The sequence below is a fragment of the Rhamphochromis longiceps genome, linkage group LG11, assembly GCF_057381845.1.
Source record: "Rhamphochromis longiceps isolate RC_006_pf linkage group LG11, R_longiceps_female_GT1.1, whole genome shotgun sequence".
Classification (NCBI taxonomy): domain Eukaryota; kingdom Metazoa; phylum Chordata; class Actinopteri; order Cichliformes; family Cichlidae; genus Rhamphochromis; species Rhamphochromis longiceps.
In genome coordinates, this window is record NC_140567.1 from 18027501 (window position 1) to 18049514 (window position 22014).

General features: G+C 40.9%; 1 protein-coding gene across 4 annotated transcripts in view; it reads right to left on the reverse strand.

Moving 5' to 3' along the window:
* klhl32 (kelch-like family member 32) overlaps positions 1–22014 on the reverse strand; it is a 36893-nt gene that overhangs the window by 11095 nt on the left and 3784 nt on the right. For all 4 annotated transcript variants that reach the window (XM_085422569.1, XM_085422567.1, XM_085422568.1 and 1 more), the window contains 3 exons: positions 20202–20379; positions 8538–8645; positions 2554–2652 (listed from right to left, as the gene is read on the reverse strand). In XM_085422569.1, coding sequence (XP_085278695.1) covers positions 2554–2652; positions 8538–8645; positions 20202–20379 — 385 coding nt within the window. The remainder of the gene's footprint in view (positions 1–2553; positions 2653–8537; positions 8646–20201; positions 20380–22014) is intronic.

Genomic DNA, 22014 nt, shown 5'->3' on the forward strand with positions numbered 1-22014 from the left:
AGTGTTTACAGAAAAGTCTTTTTTATGAGTCCGGCATTACTCTAAACAAATTGCATATAGAACATTGAGCTGATGCGATAGCTGTGATGAACACACAAGCGATTTGCTAGCTAATGACTTATCAATTGTTCTGATTGATAAGTCATGATGAAGGATGGTTATTATTAATACAAAACCAGCAATGATACAACCAGCAGATGGCACATTGGAGCTAAATTTACAGTCCTAATGTAAGACCCAAGTCTTGCCTGAGTTGAAATACAGTGTTAAAGGATTATACCCTCATGGAGGGGAATTGAGGACAACATCTCCAAACATAATATAAAACATGATATAAATGAATATCAAGTGGCAGTCTTTATCCTTCAAGCTCAGGTCCTCTACCAGAGGCCTGGGAGCTTTAGGGTCCTGTGCAGTATCTTTGCTGTTCCTAGCACTGCACTCTTGTATATAGATAGATAAACAGACAGACAGATAGATTCAAAGCTCCTCTTTGGATTTTCAGTACAGTTCTTGTGTAATTTGGCATGCCTCAGCCTTTTCTCCCTGTCCCCCCCCTTCAGAATAGCTTCTTGACAGCCACCCTTCCACTGAGACTGTCATCCGTTTTTTAGGACACACTGCACACCATGCAAGTCACGCTTTCAGCTAATAGCTTTTTTTCTGCCTGTCAAACTGTGATCTTCAGCGTTTTTCGTAGACTCAACAGTAACATGTAACAAAGTGCCTAAACGTGTCATTTAAAATAGGTTCTTTTGCTCTGCTCCCAGCTGTGTGTTGACACAACATTGGTTCATCCTTTAGGAGCTTTTTTATGCTTGAATGATTCATAGATCAGTGTTAAGTGGTTTAATAAACAAAACACATCCTCAGAAAACAGTTAGGTAAAAGGACTGCACGGAAAAAGAGTGAAAAAGTAGCCAATTCCAAAGAAAAGCTCTGAAGGAACATCAGAAAGTTGCTGCTCAAGACCACTATCTATCTATCTATCTATCTATCTATCTATCTATCTATCTATCTATCTATCCATCCATCCATCCATCCATCCATCCATCCATCTTATGAAAAGTCACTGATTCCATTACTATAAAGCCATGTATCAGATATCTTAGACTATTTCTGTTCCACAGCAACCTCCACCTGAGTTGCTTTTTATTTACAGCAGCGCTTCGCTACATACCCAGAGGACAGTAGGCCGACTTTGCTTCTGTTCTAACACATGCATCTTGTGATAAAATGCATGAAACACACGTCAGCGTGGCCCAATTCTTGAAATGATCTGGCCTGAGGTACCTTGCTGTAGACGACAGGCATAAACCCAGCAGAAGTGTCCTTGAGCAACAGCACTAAACGCTTCCTAGGTCTGGGGCTTGCATCCTCTAACTGACCTTTAAACATTCACACTAGACCATCAGTAGATGGAAGAACTGCAGCACTGACTTTGCGGTCAAGGTATTTAGAAGAAATAGCTCGACATTTTTCAAGACACACCAATTTTTTTTTTTTTTAAAGATGAAAAGATTGATCACAGTTTAATTTCTTTAGACACAAAGACCAAAACAGAGGGAGCCTGTCTCTGTCAAAAGGAAAACAATGAAAAAAACAGTTAAACTAGAGGCACCTCTGCATCTCACTAATTAACACATTATAGCCTAAGTGAGCTTGACTAACAACAACAGCGCAGAAACAGAAGTTAACACATACACTGTTGTTGTAGAGGTTTGAACCCTTTGGAATTTTTACATTTCTCAAATAGGTCCTAAAACATCACCTGATTTTCACACAAGTACCAAAAGTAGAAATTACCTAATTTAAAGGTAACGACAAAGAGATTGAAGAAAAGGACTCTTTGATCCAATTCTAGTCATTTGCTCTTTTACTGGTTTAGATGGGGACATCATGTCAGTATTTTAATATGCAAGCAGTCAGTATCAATATAATCACAATAATCTTGATATAAAATTGCATTATTTTCCTAACAAAGGTGGCATGCCTTTCACACACCCTAATAGAATAGAATAGAATTCAACTTTTCTATTCTATTCTATTAGGGTGTGTAATAACGTGTAATTGTAATGTGTAATTAGGGTGTAATAACTGCAACAGCTCACAGTTCTTACACATAATATCTTCATTTTCATTTTCTGAAGGGAAAAAAAGCAAAAAATCTATAGTAATGAAAGAAAACTGGAAAGAAACACAGGAGATACTTGACAGTTTGGATAATGATTTAGGAAATGTGTAAAATGACCTATGTAAGCTATTCAACCCCAAGTAAGGTGACTCATTTGTAAAAATTCCCCCGATATAACTGGCAGATAGGATCAAACGGAGCAACTGTTCCTGAGTGGACCATACCTCTCACACATCAGTGTTATTACCAGATTTTCATTAACCTGATGAGGATTTTGTAGCATGAACCTGTTTCTGCGCTGATTTCTTTTCCTAATGTCCGCAGTTCCCAGCTCACACACAAGGACACCAGAACATGTGAACGTTTGTGTGCATGCGTGCATTCATGTGCGCGTGTGCGTCTGTGCTTTGTGCACGCACCTGGATGAGGTAGTGTGAGCAGAGGCTGAGGAGCTCCAGCAGCTGAAGGTGGCTGCCTGCAGACAGGACGTCCTGGATCACTGCTGGCTCCAGCAGAATCTGGTTCAGAGCATTCAAACAGGGTCATTAGGTTTCTTTTTTTAACATTTGTGTCTGAGTGTCCGTTTCACTGCAGCTGAGCTCTAGGTTGTTTTCAAGTGATGCCTTTTTCTGAACTTTAGTACTGTACTGTACATTATTTATTGATAATCACTGTTTCTTTTAACTGTTCAGGTTCAGGCACACGTTTTTATCTATGGTATGCAGAATGTCTGAAGAAGTCACTTGGATGAATGACGAAATGTCGAGATGAACACATCCAATTTTCTTGGAACATTTCAGCAAATTCCCTCTGAAGAACCACAAGATTTCTTTCTTTAATATTTATCCATAATGCACCATGCTACATTTGATAAAAACTAAACACAGCATTTTAGCCCAGAGACATTAATCCAGCTATCAAGCATGTGAGAAAAAGAGGATTTATTTTTTCATGTCCTAACACATACAACCTTAGAACTAAAAAAAAGTATATATATATTTGTAATTTCTTTCTTATTTTAACTTTAGTTGGGCTAAGTTTGATTTCTACTGGTTAAATGTAAAAATGTTTCGGACACTGCAACAGATGATGCGGAAACAAAAACAAAAAATCCCTGCTTGACCATTGTGCTTGATTTGCCATTATTCTCCTTGCAGCGCAGCAACATATTCAGGCAATTGTTTCTGCACAGATTCTTCCAAAATGCTTCCTGTTTAAATGAGCAGCGGATGAAAATTATGCACTGAAAGCTTCCTTCTGTTTCCTCCATATTACCCACCCATATGCAACATAACGCTCTGTAACGCAGCCAGTTCGTTCTCGTAAGCTCTTAGGAGCAGAGGGGTGGAGAACTGCGCAGAGGGTGGCATCACTTAAATCGTAACCCAGTCAGACTAGACACCATGCTATCTCCCTCATCCTGTGGAATCACCTGTCCCACAGTTTAGATTGGTTTTAAAAACAAACAAAAAAAACAACCTACAAAACCTTTGATAATCCCTTTAGCAGCTCTGCCCTACATATCCACAGAGCTGTGACTGCATCAGCAGTGAAAGTGTGAAAAATGACTTCATCGTTTGTCTCTCTCACCCATCGGTACTGTTGCCACAGTAATGGACTGAACATTGTTTAGCAGGCCTCAGGAGTATCAATTTTGCTGGAGCCTACTGATTATTTATGAATCTGAACAACAAAATGAGCAGATCTGAATACAAATGTGTTACTTTATTCTACTGCATGTTTGTCCATTCAGTCTACATGATTGCTCTCACTGCATTATAACGCATTATTTGGCCACGTTAGGATTCATGTAAACACTTCATTTGAAATCATCAGGCTACTTGTTTATAATAGTATAATATACAACCACTTAGAAAATATTCCCAGCAAGCCGCTCTGATAAAAAAAAATTTCTACCCTCCTTCTCCACAATTAGCTGCATCTGCACATTCCCATTTATCACAGTATGGTTTCCTTCCAGGCCTGGGCAGCAATCCAGTTAACAAGCCGCACCATCTATGGGCCTCGTAAGCTTAACATATTAAGACAGAGAGCAATAGCAAGTGGTTTTCGCTTCATTAACAAGAATCTAGATACACTGAGCTAGAGAAGAAAAAAACAGCAGAACAGAGCAGATAAAAATGTTGATTTGAAAAAACTAATTTCCAAGCACCTCTTCATCTATTCTGTGACTATGAACTGAGGAAAGCATGCTATCAAAAACATCAAACCCTGCATTTTTTCCCTTTTTCACTCAATCAGCATCCTGTCAGGCAGCAGCAGCAGCAATGATGACTGTAATAACAGTAAGTGAACTCTCTTCATATCGTGCTCTCCTATCCACTCCAGAAGCCCACTACAGTTAGAGCACCTCTACCTCACACAGCAGAAGTCAGTTTTATAACTCCGTGCCCGCTTCAGTGTGGGAGTACAATGAGCTCTTGTGTAAACCAGCAGTTATTGCCGCTTACTAGCTTTCACCTGGAGGAGATATAAAATGGAAGAAGATGCGTGTAAGGCAGAACGCATGTCCTCTGCCATGTGATCTGGTACCGTGTGGCTAATAAAACTGTGGCAGCGCTGCAGGATGTTTAATTGATTGAGAGATCCGCTGTGGTTGGCAGCCAGTAAAAAAATAAAAGAAATCCTATGAAGCTACTGATGGCATGCCTCCTCCTTCACCCTGCTGGCCTATGACATGTGGCTAAAGGATTTTTAGTAGGTCATTATTAACGGTCTGGGGGTAAGCTTATTGCCCTCATCTCATCTGCTATCATCTCCTCTGGGCAGACAGGAGCTGAGCCAACCAAAGCGGGGCAGCTTGCAAGCCTGCTGTTGACCTACTTACACTGGCTAACCGACTCACTCTTTGCTCATTTCCACTGTGGAAATAAAATTAGGAGTAATTACAAAGTTCCTGGCCTCTTGGTACACAAAATAAGCCGCTGGGCTGCTTAGTGAAGCAAGAATCATTGGCACAAAAAATGTCAAGAAAGGTTTACAGGAATTCTCACGCACTCGTTCTTTGTCGACTGGGCGACAAGACAAGGACATGAACTCACAAGAACCTTTAGCACTGAAATGTAATTGTGTGCTCTTCTGTTTTTATTTTAACCAGAGTGGCCAGGGCAGGTGCATAGTTCATAGTTCATAGTAAAAATCTGATAAAGCACCTGCACACTCAGTCATCCAGCGGTAGGAGCTTATGCTGCTGAGATTAAAGAGGTAATCTGCAGAATCCATGTTTTTATTTAGTTTTGTGACATATTTGGCACTGATAGAATATTAAGTTATTTTCAGCTTTAAAGTAAATGTACAGTATTTGAGTATTTCACATTTGTATGCTGTTTTTATACTCCCCTTTAATTATAAATATAGCCAGCACATAGGATTTTTAATCTACTAACATCAGCTTGGTCATCTTATGAACTACATAATGCTCTTTGACAGATAACCCTCTGGCATTCAAAGTAGTCAAATTTATCTTTACTTTGACCAGCCACAGCGTCTCTACTACTAGCAAAAACCAGGCCCCTGGTGCTTGTTCGCTTTGCTAATATATGAAAACACAGACGTGTGTTCATTTATCATGTTATTATTTTTTTATCTTATTTTTATTTATTATTTCACCATATATAGTGAGACAGTAAAAACTGATTTTCATAAATAATAAATACACACATTCATTGTTCTTAAATCAATTACCAGCATCACTGTTTGATGAACACTTATTTACAGGTATGCATGACAACACAGTCCCAAACTGCAAAAAACTGTTTGGCAAGATATTTACTAACAAGCAACAATATATCTGTGAAGGTTCTCAGTCATCCAGGTCATCGTAGTCTAAGGAGCTTGGAAAGAAAAGCGTCTGGACTTCTTTAAGTTACTTGAAGACGTTTCACCTCTCATCCGAGAAGCTTCTTCAGTTCTAAGGTCAAATCACCTTATCATGTGATTTCCTGAGGTCAAATGGCCCAGGATGTGAGTGGACGTTAAGGCGTCTGGGAAGGGAACTCAAAACTGGATTATAGATTATAGATGGCAGACAGTTGGTATCATAAACCACCGCCTCTGTTCAAAGATGGTCGCTCACAGTGGACGTAAATGGCTTCTTTCCCCCCTCTTTCAAACCATCTGTCCTCTCTGTCCAAAATGTGAACGTTGGCATCTTAGAAAGAGTGACCTTTATCCTTAAGATGCAGATGAACTGCTGAGTCTTGTCCTGTGGAGGTGGCTCTTCTATGTTGTGCCATGCGCTTGTGAAGTGGTTGTTTGGTCTCTCCGATGTAGAGGTCTGAGCATTCCTCGCTGCACTGTACAGCATACACCACATTGTTAAGTTTGTGTTTAGTTTTTGTCTGAGTGTGTTGCTGGGTCTGAAGTACACTGGGATGTCGTGCTTGGAGAAAACTCTCCTGAGTTTCTCTGATACACCGGCTACATAGGGGATGACAATGTTGTTGCGTCTGTCCTTCTTATCCTCCCTCGCTGGTGTCTGATCTTCTTTTCTGTGCATCTTTGCTGACTTTATGAACGCCCAATTAGGATAGAAGCATGTTTTAAGTGCTTCCTTTACATGTGTGTGTTCCTTCTTTTTTCCTTCAGGCTTAGAGGGAACATGTTCTGCCCGGTGGTGTAGGGTCCTGATTACCCTAAGTTTGTGTTCCAGAGGGTGATGGGAGTCAAAGAGGCCTTAACGTCCACTCACATCCTGGGCCATCTGACCTCAGGAAATCACACGATAGGGTGGGACCAGGTTTCACAATGAGCTCACCTGAAACCCTGACTGATTGTGACCCACACCCGCTTTCACACCTTGGCTCATGTGATTAGGTAGAGGATCATCAGGGGTCCTTTGTCCCTCTTTGGGGTGAAACTCCCACTGGGTTTAAATCTGGGACTCTCCCCCATTTGACCTTAGAACTGAAGAAGCTTCTCGGATGAGAGGTGAAACATCTTCAAGCAACTCAAAGAAGTCCAGACGCTTTTCTTTCCAAGCTCTTTAAACAACAATATACATGTACATGTAAAGTGTATATATCAAAGAAGAACAGCACTGGAATCAATTCTGCAAATATTCTTCATAGCTTGTTAGCCAGTTATGTTGTGTGCTGCTATGCTAGCTGAGGGAGTTAGTTTAGTGTTTGGCTACTGTCTGCCAGTACTAAGAACATGCTGGTTAGCTTAGCATGCTGAGTAGCTGCACTGTGCTTGCTTATATAGCTTGGTTAGCTTGGCTAAATAAATTTGCTAAACCACTTGAGCGTTTATGTTGTCTTTATACGGTGTATTTCAGTGAACAGTAGGGAAAACAAACATAACTTGCATCTCAGAGATTGCTGCTAGCCAGCCCATTTACTTGTTTTCTAGGACTGTATATTTAAAAAATGGATGGATTTTGTCTCAGTCAAACAGTCAAGATGTGACTGAAGTCCAGACTTTCAGCTTTAACTCAAGGGGTTTAACAGAAGTATCTTTTTAACAAAGTGAATTCCAAAGTGGGGGCCAGTACTGCAGGTAGGCTGTAGTAATAACAGAAATTCAGTGTGAAATTATTTACAGTTGCATATTTATATATGTAAATTAATTTGTTTAGATAAAAAGTGAATTAAAACTGGTAATAGGAGGTTGTTAGTTTGTGATATTACTCATTGCTCTGACCTAAATTTACTTACTTTTGTATTGAAATTTGCATCCAGGTGGGTCACACATGGGCTTTAACACTTTACATATGGATGGGTGGTGATTTATAGCCAAAGGACTGTGTTGTTTATGTTTCCTGAATAAAACAGTCAAGGAAATACATCACTTTCTCTTGTATTTTCATTGGAGTGAAGATTTAAGTTTGGGTGGGCCCCAGGGGATTTTGTGGTTGCTTGCGTTATTACTGTATATTTTTATATTAAAAACATATATATTATTTCTTGCACTACAGGTTAAAGCATTTCATTCCAGAGAGGTTGCAAATTTAAAGCAACGAAGGCTGATCAATTGAGCAGGCCTAGACGTCCAAATGAGACGAAACTGCCAATCAGGCAAATGGGATCAGGCAATGTAGCTTAGCCTTGAAACAGTGTAGAAAGTAAGGCTGATTAGGCAGCCAAATAAGGATTCAATAAATCAGAGTCAACAAACTATGTCACCTGGCAGAGAACTTGGTTTCTAAACCTAATGATACATCAGAACAATTTGACAGTAGTAGTGGACGTTCACCCACAGTTTAGCAAATGTAATGATATGTACTGATAAATAACTTTCTGGATATTAATCTAAAAATTTCTGTGTGGTGTACTGTGATTTCTTTTCATGAGATTTTCTGTCGACAGCATTTCCATCTCTGCAAATGTTGTTGTTGTTTTGGGGTTTTTTTGTCAGTCTGCTCACGATGGCTCAAACTCACCTGTCCAGTGTAAGCGAAATCTAAAGCGTGCTTCAGTCCGACGCTGGTCACTCCCTGCAGAGTCACTTCATCTGCCTCGCTCTCCACCATGCACAGGCTGAACATGGCCTGATGACACAGAGCCAAAACATGGAGGTCAGCTGAGGGAACATTACATCACACATATTTCATGTGGCATTTTCTTTCTTTGTTGAAATAAAAGAAGCAAACACATATAATACTGTATTAGAAAAAGTCCAGTGATCACAACCATTCACATTTGTTTCTCCAGTCTTTCAGAGGTGGCTCTGGAGGTTCATCATATAAATATCTGGAGGTTACGACACACTTGAGAAAAAAAAACAAAAACAAAAAAACAGCCTGATAGTTAATCAAAACCTGCCAGACGCAGCATCCTAGAACCCTTTTCGTATTGATTTACCTGCCTTGGCTCTGAAGGTCAACAGAAAGAAATAGCACAATCAGTACTTTCTGTTATACCCCTCTGTCTTTCCCTCATCCTGTCTCACACACACACGTGCATGAGCACAGTACATGTCAAACTCCATGTGAAATCGAAGCCGTGGACACAGCATCTGCAGTCTGGCCCTGCTGTGTGTGAGTCCACCTTGCTGCTCGCTAATCAAAGCTATTGATTGGTGTCACACCATGAAGGGATGACAGCGCTATTGATCACGGCCAACCAGCAGTGCGCAGCAGTGTTGAGGGGAAGAGAGAAAGAAGGAGTTTTACAGGTTAAGCATGGCCATGATGACGATCATCTGCTACCTGTCACCTGAGTTCTGAGCTAGAGTAACGTTATACCATCTTTAAATGTGGTGTCTCAATGTTTCTCCTGTAATGGGACAAACAGCACCACTAAACCGCTTTTGAAAATTAATTCCAGCTGTTTCTGTATCCAAAGTTTCCTTGCTTTTCAGGATAGTGATCTTAGCTAACTTGCAATTTTAAAGTATCTTTTTAATCACAGTGCAATGTGCAACACGGTCGCTCCACTCTATCTCCACTGAGACGCTGGTGTGTGACAGCATTTTAAGCTTCAAAAGCCCCCGGGCTGCCTGGTTATCGCAGGATCTCCTTCTGTTGTGAAAGCCACATTCATTTCGCTTATAATGAATGTGGCTTTCCCTGATTCATAGCACACATGAACTTTCACCAGGCACCAACGCCCACCCCCTTCTCTGGCAAATGGCCCTTCTGTATTGTGAGCATGATGTGAGAAATGGGCTACGCTGAGTTTTAAACCAGTGTCTGCGTATCTGTCTTCAAAGCTCAGTCTTGTTAATTCACCACCCGGGATGTGATAGCGGCTGAGCTTTGGTCTGTCTGCAAGAACATAAAACACACACAAAAAAGCATTGAGACACAAGCAGGAAGTAAAGAGTGGAGGACAAACAACATAGACTGCCTACGATATACAGAGACAGGGCACCCTGAGAAGTGCTCATAGAGTTGTGTGCCTTCAGCATGAGCGCTCCTGACCTTGGTGAAGGAGCTCAGGGAGCACTGGTGGTGACGGATGGCTACCCTGATTTGGGATATAGATCTATCGCAGAGACACATTGCGCCACAGAGCCATGCTCGCTGCAGTCGTTTCACACACTGCTGCAGTGGGGGTGTAGCGTTGCAGTTAGCCTGACCCGCTGGCAAAATTTGTGTGTGCCTGCTTGGCCTGATCATACCATAGAGGACTCGTGACTTCCTCACGCACCCAGTGAAAAATTACAGTATTCAGTCTGAGAAAAGTAGTGGTTTATCTCCAGGGAAGGAGACTACACTTGCAAGTATGTTTATTAGAAAAGACCAAAAAGAATAGTTGACTGTATTTGGTAAATGGATGATTTTGCTTTTTGGGGCACTTCTAGGGCTGCCATGATTAGTCGACTAGTCACAATTACGTCGACTATCAAAATCGTCGACGACTGATTTAATAGTTGACGCGTCGTTTGAAGCTTTGTAAGATCCCAAAAGACGCAGGAATGAGTAGTAGGATTTAAGAGTGTAATAACGGAATGAAACAGAAGATGGCAGCACTGCATGTTCAAGGATGCCAGCTGCCGTTAAACCCCAAAGAAGAAGAAGTAGCTCTGTCCCAGAATTCATAGCGCGGCCCAGCTCAGTTTCCAACAATGGCGGCAGCTAGTTAGTTTTAATGTTATTCTTATTATTCTTTCTGGGTCGCAAAATAAACGTTTAACACATTTTCAGGTGAGAATGTAGCTGTGTAAACCTCAAATATCTGCTCAGTTTATCAAGACACCACATATTTTCAAAAGCGCTCCGACGTTTTCAGAGACGTCTGTTACCCACTAGCTCGATTGCTAGCCGGGGGCAAGCCTCACTAGAGCCCGTGAGAACACCTGTCTTTCGCTACTCAGGTTAAACATATATAAGTCACTTAGATAACTTAAAAATGTTATTGTTTGGCTTTGTTCCGTGTTTTATTTGTTCCTGAGTAAATCGGTTTGGCTGAGATTAAAGTTATAGTTTTTACACAGCTGAATAAACGTCAAGCAGACAGCTGATTATCAGAAGTGTGAGATGCTCGAGAATATACTCCGGTGTCCTGTTATATTTTAGAGAGCAAGGAGTTTATTAAACCGAAACAATCTGCAAATTTCATTAAAATTTAATAAACTATCATCTTGTCTTTATTTTTAGTTAGCACATACCTTAAACACTTAAAGCTGGAAGCTAATGATAGTTATATGAGAGCAGATGCTGCTGGTGCAATAAGCTGTACGTTTTATGTCCAATGGATGATGATCTGATTAGTCGACTAATCGCAAAAATAATTGGTGACTAGTCGACTATCAAAATAATCGTTTGTGGCAGCCCTAGGCACTTCACTTTAATATTTCTATTTTACACTGATTCTTATCTTACAATAGAGAAACAAAAATGTCTTCTTTTTGTTTTAACTGAATTTTACATTAAAAATGTATGCTGGTCTTCCAATACTTTGAAAAGAAATTAGTTCTGCCCTCTACCTGGCTACCTTTATGATGAGCGTGCACAGTAATTTAAAAAAAAGTGGAGTAGTTTCATATACAACAACAATATCCCATTTAGGAAGACATTCTCCAATTTAATCTGTGTTTTTGCTTTGTGAGTGTCCAGTGGAATTTTCTTATAAACCTTTCAGACTGCATTTGTTTGTTCTTCTTTGGATTTTTCTGGCATTTTCCTATGTTCCTATGTTGCTGGGACCTTTAGATCAGAGAAAATAGTATTAAACGAGACATGTCTACACTTTGGTACTGCTTGGTAAAGTTTAATTGGAATGTTTGTTCCATAACTGCTGCAAGCTGTTAAATTGCCAGAGGCTCAGCTGTTAAGCTTTTTAAAGACCAATGCGTGTATCAGTGCATTTGGACTGAATCTGCCAACTGCTCTCGTTCTTGGTGCCAAGAAATGAGGAAGGTTTACAAGGATTCAGAGTACTTAGACTTTTACTTAAGACTGTGCACAAAAACTTGTGAAAACCATTCATTTGTTAATTTAACCTTCCTGTCCTTAACTGCCTCAGTAGAAAGAAATAAACATGGTCAGCATTTCTATGGTAAACTGCGTGGTGATTTTGTGATTGGATTTAGATGCTTAATATGTTTCAAAGTAGTGCTCACAGAGCACAACATAAAGGAAAGCTCACCACAAACCCAGGATATCAGCTGATATATAATTAGGGATGGGTACCGGTATCCGGTGCCATTATGACACCAGTTCTGACATAAACGGTAGTTTATTTCGGTGCTTTTATTTTTCCTGAGATGTCATACACTTTGGATTCTAGCCAATCATTTTACCTTTGCAAGCGTAGTAGGCGGGCCCAGGTACGTATGTTCTTTTAGAGCAGAGCTACAGATTAAAAATGCCCAAGGCGAAGCGGTCAAAATGGTAAAATTCCTGTATTTGTATAGCGCTTTACTAGTCCCTAAGGACCCCAAAGCGCTGGGAAACAGCTAAACATGAGAGGTTTTTAGACAAAATTGGTGTTTTTTCCATTGATTAAGCACTGCTTCCAGCCAAGAGTGATACCATATATGCCCTATAGCTGCAGAAAAGGCTAACGTTGTTATCTTTTTACAAAAAAACAGCTAAACATAAGAGATTGTTGGACAAAGTTTGAGTTCTCCATTCTTTAAGCACCGGTTCGAGCACCGTTTAAACACCGGCACCGTTTCAAAAGTATCGATTTGGTACTGGTATCGGATAAAACCTAAATGATACCCATCCCTATATATAATTGGCAAATCTCATTTGGAGCACATTTTTTCATCTGCAAGCCACTCTGCAACCCACAGCTCCTGTTTTGGATGGACTGGTATCGATACTTACAAAGTGCTTGAGGATCAGTATCTTGTTTGATACTTCAACATGCAGACAGAGGAGCCAGGGACCAAATCACTGACTTTCTGATAGGCAGACAACCCACTCTATATGAGTCATGAACACAGTTTAATGCTGCATTTGACTTAATCTGTCTGTGTCCTTGAATCCTGCCCAATTCTGTGCCAGTGCACATGGAAGGGCTGGGAAGTTGCCCATGCCATCAAATTGTAACTTTTGCTGCCCTATTGCCCACGTCTCTCTTGAAAATGACATTTTAACCTCAATGAGACTTTTTCACCTGGATAAATAAAGGATAATAACATAAATTCCAGGAGATTAAAATAAAAGTCTTTTTTTGACTATAGTGTTCCTATCTGAACCTTGATTGCTATAAATAAACAAATGATTAAGAGCAACAGTTTGTTTATTCTTGACAGCCACTCTGTTCTCCTTTCTACTTCATAAAGAAAGACCTTGTAGTAATGATTCAACTGCATCTTTACATTTTTAATGTTCAAGATTCAAAATTCTTTATTTGAATCTGCATCACTCTGTAGTTTGTAGAAGCACCTTTAGAAAAACTTGATAAGTGATACAGTTTTGCCCCATACTTCTTTACAATATTAATACATCAGTACACTGAGGTTAGTGGGTATTTATATATGCATAGCACAGTATTCCAGTCAGGCTGAGGTCTGCAGCACCTTGATTCTTTTCTTTTTCAGCTGTTCTGTTATAGACTTGTTACTGTGCTTGGGACCATTGTCTTGTTGCCCAGTCTAGGCCAGGCTTAGGCTATGGGACAGACTGCCTCACATCTGACTTCAGTATACTCTGTTATAAGGCAAATGGTAACTGTACTGGTTCTTATATACAGTGGGGCAAAAAAGTATTTAGTCAGCCACCGATTGTGCAAGTTCCCCCACTTAAAATGATGACAGAGGTCAGTAATTTGCACCAGAGGTACACTTCAACTGTGAGAGACAGAATGTGAAAAAAAAATCCATGAATCCACATGGTAGGATTTGTAAAGAATTTATTCGTAAATTAGGGTGGAAAATAAGTATTTGGTCACCTCAAACAAGGAAAATCTCTGGCTCTCACAGATCTGTAACGTCTTCTGTAAGAAGCTTTTCTGTCCCCCACTCGTTACCTGTATGAATGGCACCTGTTTGAACTCATCATCTGTATAAAAGACACCTGTCCACAGCCTCAAACAGTCAGACTCCAAACTCCGCCATGGCCAAGACCAAAGAGCTTTCGAAGGACACCAGGAAAAGTATTGTAGACCTGCACCAGACTGGGAAGAGTGAATCTACAATAGGCAAGCAGCTTGGTGTGAAAAAAATCAACTGTGGGAGTAATCATCAGAAAATGGAAGACATACAAGACCAATGATAATCTCCCTCGATCTGGGGCTCCACGCAAGATCTCATCCCGTGGGGTCAAAATGATCATGAGAACGGTGAGCAACGATCCCAGAACCACACGGGGGGACCTGGTGAATGACCTGCAGAGAGCTGGGACCAAAGTAACAGAGGTCACCATCAGTAACACACTACAACGGCAGGGAATCAAATCCCGCAGTGCCAGACGTGTTCCGCTGCTGAAGCCAGTGCATGTCCAGGCCCGTCTGAAGTTTGCCAGAGAGCACATGGATGATACAGCAGAGGATTGGGAGAATGTCATGTGGTCAGATGAAACCAAAGTAGAACTTTTTGGTATAAACTCAACTCGTCGTGTTTGGAGGAAGAAGAATACTGAGTTGCATCCCAAGAACACCATACCTACTGTGAAGCATGGGGGTGGAAACATCATGCTATGGGGCTGTTTTTCTGCCAAGGGGACAGGACGACTGATCCGTGTTAAGGACAGAATGAATGGGGCCATGTATCGTGAGATTTTGAGCCAAAACCTCCTTCCATCAGTGAGAACTTTGAAGATGAAACGAGGCTGGGTCTTCCAACATGACAATGATCCAAAACACACCGCCCGGGCAACAAAGGAGTGGCTCCGTAAGAAGCATTTGAAAGTCCTGGAGTGGCCTAGCCAGTCTCCAGACCTCAACCCCATAGAAAATCTGTGGCGGGAGTTGAAAGTCCGTGTTGCTCGGCGACAGCCCCAAAACATGACTGCTCTCCAGAAGATCTGCATGGAGGAATGGGCCAAAATACCAGCTACTGTGTGTGCAAACCTGGTAAAGACCTATAGTAAACGTTTGACCTCTGTTATTGCCAACAAAGGTTATGTTACAAAGTATTGAGTTGTATTTTTGTTATTGACCAAATACTTATTTTCCACCCTGATTTACGAATAAATTCTTTACAAATCCTACCATGTGAATTCATGGATTTTTTTTTCACATTCTGTCTCTCACAGTTGAAGTGTACCTCTGGTGCAAATTACTGACCTCTGTCATCATTTTAGGTGGGGGAACTTGCACAATCGGTGGCTGACTAAATACTTTTTTGCCCCACTGTAGAACACCAAGTCAGAAAGATGAAAGCATATCTGCCTGTATCTCAATCCTGAAGATTTATGAAAATATATAATATAATAGTATAACTCTATATTATTTTTAGATGAGAACATTTCCAATAAAAATATTAGACCAATGGAACAATTTTACAGTCGTGTGAAAAGTATTTACGAACCTCTTTGCAGCTCTGTTTTTCTTTGTTAGCAGCCATTAACTGATAATCAGCAACTGTGAGCACCTCTACAAATGCAAAAGTTTTGACTGTTTCCTGGTTTGGAGGATCTTAACACAATCCTAAACTCTTCCCAGGAGTGTATGTCCCAGAACATTTATTTTAAGCTCAGACTAAACAATGCTCAAAACACTGCAAAACTCCCAAGAGCTACATGTTAGACTATACAGGCCTCACTGAGCATATTAATATTAAAGTTCTTGAAAATATAATTTGATAAAGACTCAACAAGAATGGCTTAAAGTGTTGCCAGGAGAAATTCTTTACATATAAAAAAAAACATGGCAGCATAGCTTAGGTTTGTATCTTGAGTTGTATCTCAAGAAATCACAAGACTTCTGGAACAGTGTTTTTTGGACAGACAAGCCTAAAGTGGAGCTTTTTGGCCATAATGTATAGCACCACTTTGGTAAAAATAAAACACAGCTTATCAGCACAAACACATCACACCAACTGTCAAGCATGGTGATGGAGGGGTAATGATGTAGCCACAGGATCTGGGCATCTTGCAGTCAGTGACTCGACCAAACTTCTCTCTATAGAGCTCAGGAGGTAGAGCAGGTCATCTACTACTCAGAAGGTTGGTAATTTGATTACTGGCTGTTCCAGTCTGCACGCCAAATATCTTTGGGCAAGATACTAAACCCAATTTGCTCTCCAGTGATCTATCAGAGATTGAATATGTATGAATGTTAGATAGAAACGTTGTATGAATGTGTGAATGAGGCAAGTTATATAAAGTACTTTGAGTGCTCAGATAGAGTAGAAAAAAAGCTACAGTGGGGCAAAAAAGTATTTAGTCAGCCACCGATTGTGCAAGTTCCCCCACCTAAAATGATGACAGAGGTCAGTAATTTGCACCAGAGGTACACTTCAACTGTGAGAGACAGAATGTGAAAAAAAATCCATGAATCCACATGGTAGGATTTGTAAAGAATTTATTCGTAAATCAGGGTGGAAAATAAGTATTTGGTCAATAACAAAAATACAACTCAATACTTTGTAACATAACCTTTGTTGGCAATAACAGAGGTCAAACGTTTACTATAGGTCTTTACAAGGTTTGCACACACAGTAGCTGGTATTTTGGCCCATTCCTCCATGCAGATCTTCTGGAGAGCAGTCATGTTTTGGGGCTGTCGCCGAGCAACACGGACTTTCAACTCCCGCCACAGATTTTCTATGGGTTTGAGGTCTGGAGACTGGCTAGGCCACTCCAGGACTTTCAAATGCTTCTTACGGAGCCACTCCTTTGATGCCCGGGCGGTGTGTTTTGGATCATTGTCATGTTGGAAGACCCAGCCTCGTTTCATCTTCAAAGTTCTCACTGATGGAAGGAGGTTTTGGCTCAAAATCTCACGATACATGGCCCCATTCATTCTGTCCTTAACACAGATCAGTCGTCCTGTCCCCTTGGCAGAAAAACAGCCCCATAGCATGATGTTTCCACCCCCATGCTTCACAGTAGGTATGGTGTTCTTGGGATGCAACTCAGTATTCTTCTTCCTCCAAACACGACGAGTTGAGTTTATACCAAAAAGTTCTACTTTGGTTTCATCTGACCACATGACATTCTCCCAATCCTCTGCTGTATCATCCATGTGCTCTCTGGCAAACTTCAGACGGGCCTGGACATGCACTGGCTTCAGCAGCGGAACACGTCTGGCACTGCGGGATTTGATTCCCTGCCGTTGTAGTGTGTTACTGATGGTGACCTTTGTTACTTTGGTCCCAGCTCTCTGCAGGTCATTCACCAGGTCCCCCCGTGTGGTTCTGGGATCGTTGCTCACCGTTCTCATGATCATTTTGACCCCACGGGATGAGATCTTGCATGGAGCCCCAGATCGAGGGAGATTATCATTGGTCTTGTATGTCTTCCATTTTCTGATGATTGCTCCCACAGTTGATTTTTTTCACACCAAGCTGCTTGCCTATTGTAGATTCACTCTTCCCAGTCTGGTGCAGGTCTACAATACTTTTCCTGGTGTCCTTCGAAAGCTCTTTGGTCTTGGCCATGGCGGAGTTTGGAGTCTGACTGTTTGAGGCTGTGGACAGGTGTCTTTTATACAGATGATGAGTTCAAACAGGTGCCATTCATACAGGTAACGAGTGGGGGACAGAAAAGCTTCTTACAGACGACGTTACAGGTCTGTGAGAGCCAGAGATTTTCCTTGTTTGAGGTGACCAAATACTTATTTTCCACCCTAATTTACGAATAAATTCTTTACAAATCCTACCATGTGAATTCATGGATTTTTTTTTCACATTCTGTCTCTCACAGTTGAAGTGTACCTCTGGTGCAAATTACTGACCTCTGTCATCATTTTAAGTGGGGGAACTTGCACAATCGGTGGCTGACTAAATACTTTTTTGCCCCACTGTACCTACAGCTTTAAAGAAAAGAACATTTCAGGCTTGTGTCTGTTGGAGTCAAATTATTAAATGTTGCCATTATTGTACTTAAATTTGTAAGTCTTGGTTCAAACTGTATGATCCAAGACATTCCTTTGTTTCTGACCCCCGCCCCAGCCTGTTGAATGGTGGGGGAGGCTGTAGTGTTTTATTATAGGGACACATCCTATGTGAAGGTTCTGTTTTCTTGTTTAGTAAACTTCCTGCCTTTATGACCCTTTGGTGAGCAGGAGGTCACACAAATGCACCCCCAAACACAAGCACACACACTCACGGGCACCTACACACACACACACACACACACACACACACACACACACACACACACACACATACAAGGGCCCGACACACCGCAATGGGTGGTGCCAGTGTAAACTGTAACTGTATTCAATAAAAAGGCTGCAAGGAAGGCTGTTTATTTGAAGTTGGCTAGGAAACAGGTGAGGAGCGTTCAGCTCCAAGAGCCTGGTGGACCAGCCTCCATTGCTAGCAAGTAAAATCGATCGATTGCTGTTCGTCTTGCTTCGTTAACGGGAATAAGTCTCTAAACCCGTGGGGCCTGTGGAATCACAGACCCAACAGTGTCAAATTCTCATAAATGAAATCAATACAGCTCAGTTAAACAGAGCTCAACTCTTTCCACAGGCAGTCCATGTAGTGTGTTGTACCTCTGTGCATGCAGTCCGGAGATATATAATATGCAATGCAACTGCCTAATGCGACATCAGTGCCACAGTAGTACCTGCAAACTCCTTTTCTAAAGTATTCAGAAGAAAAAACTAAATAAGCTGTTGCTACTATAAATACCTGAAAGGGGAATTCACAAACTTTCAATTTTGTATGCAGCAGTGAATCTATTTCCACTTATTTACAGCTTGCTACAAATAGCACAGTATACATTGAATCCCCACGCACCAACTTCCTCACAGGGATCAACTTACAACAGATGCCATTATCAAATCAAGCTATATTGGATTAGACAGAGGAGAGATCGTCTATAAATGATCTACAGGAAATACCGATCAGTCTTTTAAATAGTGTTGTCACAAAGCAATATATGACTTTTACTTAGTGTAGTTTGTGACATTTCTATTGAAAATAGTGACTGTTTTTTGGTAAAGGCTCCTTTCTAACTGATGGGCGAACAGACAACATTTTGTGTGTGGGTACTTTCTCGCTGTCAGCGGTGTGCTTGTGAGGCTGGTGTGACTGATTGTGGCTGTATCTCGCCAAGCTGTCCAGACGTCTTAGTAATGTGATGGGACTGGAAGAGGCAGGTGACACATTCAGGACAAGTTCCAGGTACACAACTCATGCTTGGTCAGGTATTTCATTACAATCCCTCATGCCCGCTGGACTACATAATGTGTTCTAATCACTGCAAAGTGTGCAGGTGTTTGCCTGAGTGTGAGAAGACTGAGACGTGGAACGAGGGGGAAAACACAGTTGCTATTCCCCACACAAGGCCCCTTCATCTCCTCAGTAAATGAAGTAAATGAAACCCAGCGGTGGAGTCAGATGACAAAATGAACATAATGTTGTTAGGCTGCTCCAGAGGAACAGAGGAGCGGAGTGAGTTTTTCTTGCTTACTGTAGCAGGCTGATCTAATAATCCGAGCGCTGGAACAACAGTGTTGCTCGGCTCAGCTGGGACTTGAAAGAGCGGCATTTAAAAAAGGAGCCGAAGAACAAAAGGAGAACAAATGTGAAGGGGATGAACAAAAGGAGGAGAGGAGTGTGACTCGCCCACCCTCGACTCTCTTCAGACAGAAGTAAAAAAAAAAAAACCCTACAAACACACACACACACGGGAGGAATAATCCCCGGGCAACTTGGACATATTTAATCTGCCTCTCATTTTCAACAGGGATTAATTTCTACCTTCTAATCTGCTTGGTGTCCCTGAATTAAATCTCATGTGTGCACTTTTCCCTGTGCGGCCCATCTGAGGAAATCTCCTGCCTGGCTGTCTGACAGCACAAGCCTAGCTAAAGCAACGTATGTGGCTTAAAAGGTATCAAACACTCGGGCTCGTTCCAGGTGGGTTAGTGAAAGACGTGTAGCAGTTGGTGTGACATATAATACACCATGTGGGCTTGCAAACATGACCAATTTTCCAACCAAACACTTCTACTACTACTCTGCTCAAGAACTTCATTTATTGGCAGGATGAATTGTTTTTGAGATCTCTAACATGAACTAGACTCACCCTGAAGTAATCGCTGCACGCTGCTAGGACGGCTTTGTGGGCGTGGAACTTCTGCTCACCGGCAACCAGAGTGACATCACACAGCAGGCCATCCTTCCTCTGCTGGTTGAGGGCAGAGAGGACCGAATCCTGGTGCGACTTTGACTGGCAGAGCCTCTGTCCTGTCAGCATCTCCCTACTGGTGTACAACACACAGACATACAAAACAGATGTTGGATTTTAGTGGATTTACTAGGTAAGACAAAGATTTTGCGCTAATGATAATAAGCAATAATAATTTATCCTTTACCACAGATGGATTAAAACAAATTAAGACTTTTCTGTGAGCAAACATTTACAATAAATCTAAACAATTCCATTCATTTTAACCACCTTGACAGCACAATAGTAACATATATCCATGTAAAACTCCTACCTTAACAAAAATCTCTATTTTTTTTAAAATATATGTAATGTGCACAGCAAATACATGAAAAATCATAACTTTTTACCCCATGTCCAGTGGTGAAAATCACACCAAACAACTGAAATGAAATGCTCTCACACACACTCCAAGAATTAAGCTAAGGAACTACAGCAAGCTAACGTTGCTTGCTGTATCATTATTATCCATACATAAAGTATCTCTTAACCCAGTTTCCTCTACCTTTTACCACACCACTGCAACTATATCAGTATCCATTGATTACTTTACTATTGGTGTTCAGACACGTATTGACAACTACTATAAATGTCAGACGCGCTAAAACTATTATTAGTCCACACAGGATTACTCTTATTGACGATACCCTATTTTTTCTCTTCCACCACCGTGAGGCTGATTTTTCTTGTTTTTTACTGAACTATATGGAACTGTTGGTTTTCTGCCATAAAACTCTCTAGAAGTGGCCACAAAACCCAGAGGATGAAGACATTTTTGAATAATTTGGCAGCATGGTGGTGCAGTTGGTTTAAATCTCCTGATTATCTGGGGCCTGCTTAGCTTGTTTGCCTGCTCATGTTTCCTTGGGTACTCCAGCTTACTTACACACTCCAAAGACATGCATGCTAGGTTAATTAGTGATTGTAAAAATGGCTGTAGGTGTGTCTTTAAGTGCTGCATGAATTAGTGTGTGAAAAAGCTAAATGTGGCTTATAGAGTAGAATGGTTCGAGCAGTCAGACCAGAAAAGTGCTATCTACATGCCAGTCCAGTCCATATTAATATGAATTTAATGTCCCTGTACCTAGAATTTAGTGTGGCTTTTTGAACATTAATGATTCCCAGGCGATAAATTGTAATTATTTATCCTTGGTTTTTTCTCTAGTGAGGCATTTGTTGCCTCCATGAGGTTATTATATCTGCTTTATAATTACATTATTTGTTATCTACAACATTCATTAGCCTTCTCAGAATTAAATGTAAAGACTTTGGTCATGCTTTAACTTTTCTGGTTAGTATCATTATTGGCACATAAGCTTGTCCCATATTTTTATTTATGATAAAACAGTGGCAAAGCATCCCTTTCTGTGAATAGAATATGCACAAATATAAGTGAATTTCCAAAACAGTTGGGATGCTGTGTAAAATGTGAACAAAAATGTGCAAATCTCATACTCATGTTTCATTCACAATAAAACATATGATCAGATATTTGAAGTCTTTGCAATTTTTCATCAAGGCACATTATTCTGAATTTGTTCCACAATATGTAGACACAGGTTTTTGCAGAATGGTGCACCTCATGTCACTGACCTGTTGCCAGATGACCCACTAAGCTGCTAAATGTTCCTCCAGTTGGTTTGTTTTTCTGTAACACTTAGTTTTCCAGCCT